Source organism: Patella vulgata, chromosome 7 (genome assembly GCF_932274485.2).
Source record: "Patella vulgata chromosome 7, xgPatVulg1.2, whole genome shotgun sequence".
Taxonomy (NCBI): domain Eukaryota; kingdom Metazoa; phylum Mollusca; class Gastropoda; family Patellidae; genus Patella; species Patella vulgata.
In genome coordinates this window covers 65,262,369-65,270,027 of record NC_065885.2, presented here as the reverse complement: position 1 = coordinate 65,270,027, position 7,659 = coordinate 65,262,369, and the positions used below count along the sequence as shown (strand labels likewise).

At 34.1% G+C, this 7,659-nt stretch overlaps 1 protein-coding gene across 1 annotated transcript; it reads right to left on the bottom strand.

Moving 5' to 3' along the window:
• Positions 1-905: 905 nt before the first annotated feature.
• LOC126828624 (uncharacterized) lies at positions 906-6,891 on the bottom strand. Its single transcript, XM_056102180.1, has 7 exons — positions 6,759-6,891; positions 6,308-6,477; positions 5,407-5,424; positions 4,407-4,766; positions 3,282-3,467; positions 2,854-2,923; positions 906-2,674 (listed from the first exon to the last, which is right to left on the bottom strand). Exons 2-7 carry the CDS (start codon positions 6,456-6,458, stop codon positions 2,008-2,010), a joined length of 1,452 nt encoding a protein of 483 aa, XP_055958155.1. The 5' UTR covers positions 6,459-6,477; positions 6,759-6,891; the 3' UTR covers positions 906-2,007.
• Between the last annotated feature and the right edge of the window lie 768 nt (positions 6,892-7,659).

The following is a 7,659-nucleotide window of genomic DNA, read 5'->3' as shown; positions in this document are numbered from 1 at the left end:
ATAGATGATAATTAAAGGGCCAATTTCGATTATATTTTGGAGAATAAAACTGCTTAATTTTGTCATAAAAGCCCTTAAAATCCGCTACCTTAGGTCCGAGCAACTAACTCAATATATGTGATACATTTTCAAACAACTTAAACCCGTCAGTCTTCATCTGGATATGGAGACCGGTGTCCCAAGTTGTATTATACGGTGTCTGGATAAAACCAGACTTTTATTTAATAAAAATTACGATGGGGTGAAATATTCCGTTCGTTATCAAGTACAGACCATGGGCCATGCACTGTGTAGACCTCTAAAGGAACGGCAATAGATTATCAGGTCACCCAAGGAAAAAAATTACCCGAAATCTTAAAAGGGTTACGTGTCCGGATAAGCGGTTTTGGCGTTCAGGTCCACACCATTCCTCTATATTTTGGCGCTTAAATTTCATACGTACACGGACTTTTATTTCTGAGACTCTATTTAAATCGAGATGGTCCCTTTAATCTAACATTTGAAGACAAACAAGAGACCTATATTAGACGGATTTAGCTCCTATATAATGCATATTTAAAACTGAAAGAGGAAGTATTGTATGATTACACATTAGGTGTTTCTATAAATATGCACGTCTCTTTATGTTCGTGTGTATGCACGGTTCAATGTAAATCTATTCTATTGTGAACAATTTTATTCAATTTGTTTATTTTATTTTTTATTTTTAGTCGTTTTAATATCAATGAATACAATCAGTCAGGCCTTGGTTTAATCTTTGTTCCTACATATTGCATTTGTAATGAATCGAGAGAAATCGCTTCAGCGTGAAAATTTGACTTATAAATAACAATAAAGACACCGTGATAGATATAGCTTATATATAGTAACATGAGAACGTTAATATTATAGTTGAGTACATAATATAGGAGTATAGTTAACAGTAATATAGGTACATGTAAAAATATAAAATGGCATGACAGATAGAAATGAAATGTGATTTAACGACCTACTTTTAATACAGATGGACATATCACATAATGATATAGAATTATAGTTTATAGAAATTATAAGCTTAAATTGTAATATACAACATGATGTAGGATTAGCAAGATACCAGCATGGTGACAAACATAATTACAACATTATTGAACCAAGGTATTTTTATACGGACGATGCGACAACGTGAAAAATACACGTTTCATGACGTCATGACATGTTTAAATAACGTTGCATGAATTTGTAGCTTTTGAAGGTTATCCCTAGACCAAAACATTCCATTATGTAACTGAATGCCAAATCGTATATAGATATAGGGCTTTAACTGAACCATGGTAGTTTAGCTAGAATGTTTGCTTTATGTTCTAAACAACACAATGATTTAATTATAAAATAATAAATGAAAATAAATACTAAGCTAATAAAATGTTAGAAACTTGGTTTTATGTGTATAAAATAAAATAAAACATAAAATCTATATATCATTCGAAATTAAATATATACTCGACATCACTATACACAATATGCTGACAATCCTTAAACTTTATTTTCACAAAGGTATACAGATATCTACTCGGATGACTATGTACAAGATGACATTCGTTCAACTTCCTCTTCACGCGTTTAAAGGGCGTATGGCTCTATTCCTTGAGACCATAAAATAGACGGAATAGGTCTAAAAGCACACATTAATGTAACACGGGTGTACATAAAGTCATTTAAATTAAGTTCGTAAAATATTGTTGGTGAATCAGTCACCACTAATCACCCCCGCGTGCTCTTGTAAGATATGTTTTCTTTATTCTTTGCTCATTACAGATTGCGCCCGACACCATAGAATACACGACGTGTGTACTGATTATAAAGTGTTCTTTGTTTCTTAAATATTGGATATTAGGATCCCATCTTTTCACGACAAGATAATAACATGAACATTAATTGAAATGGGCCAATTCGTATTATTAATTTCAAATATTAGAGAAAATATTGAGTCAGAGGTTTAGCTCCTTTAAACAATCAGCCTCCGGGTTAATTATTCGTGGTTCCACTCCCCTCTTTATTAACCACAGCGTATTGATCTCCACTGGGTCCTATTTTAAATTGTTTCCCAGCTTCATTCTTGTTCTTCTTTCCCTCTTTATTAACAACAGCGTATTGATCTCCACTAGGTTCTATTTTAAATTGTTTCCCAGCTTCATTACTGTTCTTCCTTCCCTCTTTATTAACAACAGCGTATTTATCTCCCTTTGGTCCTATTTTAAATTGTTTATCATTATTGATCATCTTCCCGCCTTTATTAACAACAGCGTAATTATCTCCCTTTGGTCCAGTCTTAAATTTCCCATTCGCGGTTTTGTTCGCCTCCGATTTGTTAACCTGGGCGTATTCCGCCATAACCGGAAGTTTTGCTTTTAGTTTATAATCAACCACCACGTCATCAGTGACACCCTCAGAACTAATATACATATCATTTTCTAGATATTCCATCCCTTGGTTACCGTTGTTAGGTTTAATTATATCATTATCAATACTGGTATATGGATCATTCTCCTGATTAACCAATTCATTAATCTGTTCAGGTTGGTGAGTTATTTCCCCTGATCTGTTATCTGGGATGTTCTGGTAAGGATGAACATCAGTCTCTACAGATTCTGGACTTTCATGGCATTTGTCTTTTCTCCGTTTACGTATTACACTATAATTGAAAACAAGAAATATAACATACTCTAGAACGGTACCGCTATATATTGTAAATGGGGTAAATGTTGAATTATCGCACTCAGATATAGAACGGCACAGTTAAATATTGTAAACGGAGCAGTCAGACCCTGACCTAGAATTCATTTATTACAAATATAAGATATTTTAACTTACCATACAATTATGATAATGATGACGATTATTGCAGTTATTCCTCCAACAGATCCACCAATAATAACACCTACTGTAAAATATAATTTATATACAATTGTATTGTAAACACATAAAATATTCTGGCAGACTGATTTAACCCGAAAGTCTAAATGCTATCTGGGCACACCTACATGTACTTTTTGTCAAACAGGGAAACGCCCCATAATTAACTTAAATATTGTTTGTACCGGGAAAGGTAATGGATCTGATTGTTGTAAGAACACACAATGATCTATGTCTAGCATTATAGCCATTATTATAGCTGTTTTTGACATTTTGCTCTACGTTTGCATTTAAGGCAGTAGGTGTTGTCACGCCTTTCTATTCAAACGATATAAAATTCACTGCGGGAAAAGAGATTCGAAAGTGTCATATAAATATAAACCTACATTTACTTTTAACAATATCACCATTTTCACCTGTAGATGTTAAGTTTGTGTTTTGATCAGTGACCCTTTCATCAATGGTCGTCTGTGTTGATTTTGGTACCACTGTATCTGACATAATCTCCGTAGCTGTTGATGGTATCATTCCATTTATATTTGGTTTATCACACACAAGGCTCATATTTAATTCTATTGTAACAGATTATAAACAAATATGTTTTAAATTTATAACATAATTTACTCACATACTAAGATGTACATTATTTAAAAGTCATGGATAACACTGGCCAAAGGCTATGTAACTATAATGATGGATGTCGTTTATCTCGAAAGATAAGATCTCTCACTCTTTTCCTGATGCTGTTTCTCAACAATTTATTTTAGTAGATAGACCCCCCCCACCCTCATGCCAAAATTCCTGACGCAATGGCCCGAGAAATTCCTCTCTAGCCAGTGCTTTATTGAGTCTTTGACGGAGCGTGTCCATTCTCATCGTCCAATCAAATCTCTCCTGGGTAAAATATAGGGAATTTTCATGACTTACCCGGAGTGGCCTACCTTTAAATATTATATAATATTTATCTATTTTTGTAAAGAAACTCCATGAATTATTTTATTTTATCAAAAAAGCACATGTCGTATTTCTATCCAGTTTGTTGAAACACAATACGTAACATGACAGCCCTTCTCTTTGATCTGCTGTGTGGTCCAAGAGATGATAAAAAGATTCTGCGTGCAAATGTTTACTTTGTAACTATTTTGGATAGCCTCGTTTATCACACAATTAGTTCCTCTGCAATATTCTGTTATGTACAAGTTAATTGAGCGTAATACATTTCGTGCGTTATGACGTTATATAGCTGCGTTTGTCACCATACACTTTAAAATAACATGAGTTGTCAAGATATATGTTAGATAGTTTTACAATGCATCGTCAGATTCATGTACAAGGTAGCTTGACATTACAGGGTTTCGTTCATTCGAGATATAAGGACAATTGGTCCAAATGTTATCACACACATTACATGTGTTGATTAATATGATGTCTTATAATTAACTCTGTACTTATAGCAATCATTACAAATGATCACATTTCTATCAAAATCGTGATTTATTTACTTTCCTTACCTGGTACTGTGGAAATCTTGAAACAGAATTCAAAACCACTAGTTGAATTTCTATCACCTTCCACTAGTGTTATCTGTAAATTATCGTGGACGGTAACATTAAAAGCATACATAAGGCTGTAATCACGACAGCGATACCTCTTGGTAGTTGAATTATGTATAATGTTTACTGCATTCTGGCACCCTCCTGGGATGTTTGCTGTGACATTGATAGCTATAGGTCCACCAACATAGGACGAATCGTTAAACGTCAGAATACAATAACAACCGGCAACTTGTTCTCCAGGCTGTAAACCAGCTAACCTGAATGTACTTCCTTGTAGGTCTACTGCACCGCATATAGAACTACTGGAACCTGGAGCTATAATAATAGATTATATTAGATCATGATTTTAAAGAAGTATAATGTCACGCCCCCTTTAAAGGACAATGTTGGTGTCCTTATATGTGATAGGACTGATTAAGCACAATCCAAATATAATTTTAACGCAGAGATCACTGTTACTGTAGATGCGTAATCAAGATTTGTAGAGATGGGAAATGAAGCCAAACAAAAAAGGAGGAAAACACGAGCGATCCTTACAGGCTGAAGTAGAGAGCTATATTGGTGGACAGAAACATTGTCCTTTCATAAAGGATTATCATATTTATCTAATTTACATAATTGTTATGAACATTATGATACTTTGATATATTACCAATTGGACTATTACATCAACATTGGCGTGCACGTACAACAACCATTGACAGTTCGTATTCGAAATAAGAGTAGATCTTAGTGCCGCAAAATGTCCCTAATAGCACACTTCGTGGTGCATGCCCATCAGCAAAAATAACCTGGACTTTATATAGCTGCCGTCGGCAAAAATAACCTGGACTTATTCCCAAGGTTTTATTTCACAGCACATAATACCTCATCTCGCTTGAGGATTTCACATAGCTAACATGATATTGAGTACGTTATATATGGTGTCAGATATTTAAGGTACATAATTATTTACCTGGGCAATTTGTTCCTTCTGAAAAAGGTAAAAGGGGACATTTACAATATTAATATACTAAAATGTGCAATATTTGTGTAATTAAATACATATGTTATACTATAGGAGTTATTTTAGTTCTATGTAAGGTGCTCTGTTTAATATATTGAAGTGGTTAAACAAATGGGTGACAACGAGAAATGGACTAAGTAGGTATTTTGCTAGATTCAACTTTCTTAGACTAACTCACTGACATTTATGTCAGTATCCGTTTCTGGAAAGATGTTACTATCGTCCAGACATCTGGTACACAGATCAGTACAATTAAATAGAATACTGTTGACGTAAAACGGTGACCATACGAAACACTTGGCCAAAAATAGCAATTGTCCCGCACTAATAGCTTACGCATCTATACTTGCTATATAAGAAGAGCGGGGTTATAAATTTTCCTTCAGACATCATTCGAAGATCGTAGGTGAACAATCATACCCACAGCCTCCTCGGCTTACAGACCGGGGGAGATCGCCATGTAGATTTAGAAAGAAGAACGCAATGCCGCAAAACCCAAGCTAGGGGATAGATAACATATATTTAGCTTATATTTAATGTCATAGCTGTGTATGTAGTTTCCTGTATATAACCATTGTATTATGGATGTTATAAACCCCCAAAGTGTTCCGGAGTGAATTGATTCTTGAAGTTTTATACCAGGATAGCCACATCTGTCCCTGTAGTGTCACATATAGATAAAAACAATATTGAGATACAACCGAATTTATGTTCAACCTCTTAAGCCAAATATGAAAATATATTTAGTGAAGAAACAGACCTGCTGTAAATCTGTGGTAACCAATATGATCGTATACACCTTACCTCAAAATAGGACAATGTATTACTCATATAAAGATGAAGTACTCACCTTCAATAACCCTACTTTTAAGTCCTGCTAACATCATTAAACAGACAAGGGAATACAAATATATTGGTAATGCCTTCTGTTCCATTTTAATATAAGATAGAGCTTTATACAGGTACTGTCTTCTTATCCATAGAGCCTTTATACGACACATTCACATTGATTCATCTAACCTACAAATTCATATTTTATTTTATTGTAAAAATGAAGAGTAAAGAAATAGACGACTTTGTAAAAGTAAGACGTGAAGTGATGGTCTGTACTCTTTTATGATAATTCAACAAGTAGAAATACAAATTATAATTAAACAGACAGGAGAATGTAGCAGTAACTCACCATATTTACATAACTTAGGTGATATTATCTTTCCGGGTTTCTCACTTAATGACCACGCCCCTTCACACGAAAATAGCACTGTATATTATTTAATAACCCGTAATATGTTTATACTTACTTGTCTTAAGAAGTAAATATGATCCCCACTCATTCGTAAGATATCAAAACTTTTAAATCCTCCCTTGATCAACAATATGAATGTTGTATATATTTACACTGACAGGTAAACATCCTGGTCCGGTAAAAGTATGTCATAATTTTAATGATAGCCAGATAATAGTAACCAGTAGTTTTAAACAGATATATAAATAGATAACAAAACATGTGGCCTGCTGAACAACTCTAAGCGCCGATTGTTGAAGTCATTGATGGGTTATGTACATTGCTAATCAGATAAGCTTCATTACTAGAGAGTTGGCGATTAATGATTTCGTTTTTATTTGGAATGTAAAATATGAATTACGCTTTGCTTTGTTTTCTTTCTGACGTAAGGCGGTGGTGAAGAAAATATGATTAAATTACAGTGTAGTGTAAAAATCATAAAATAAAATCCAATCGAAATTGTAATCTAATTTAATTTAAACTAGCTAAATTGCTAATATTTGGGACCTAGAATGTGACAATTATGAACGATGTTCACTGAGTGACAATCAGTTATGTTCGGCGAAATACGACAGAAGTCTCAATCGAACGGCAATCTCTAGCGTCTGGTTATCCCATTCTAAACCGAAAATATTAATTGCGCATGCTCTCCAGGTAAGAATATGAATCACCGTTTTACATGACTTGTGGAATATGCCTAGCCTCGCTCTTCCAGTCCCGTGTTACAAATGGTGCTTAAATGCATTATGGCACAGGAATCAATGGTAAAATGTTTATTTTGTCTTGAATATTGGATATCCGGTAAGATCACAACATCAATGTTGATTCAACTGACAAATAATTCGTGATTTCAATGTCGAAGACTTTTGGTAATATTGAGTTAGAGACGTAACTACTTTAAACTATAGTTATTCACG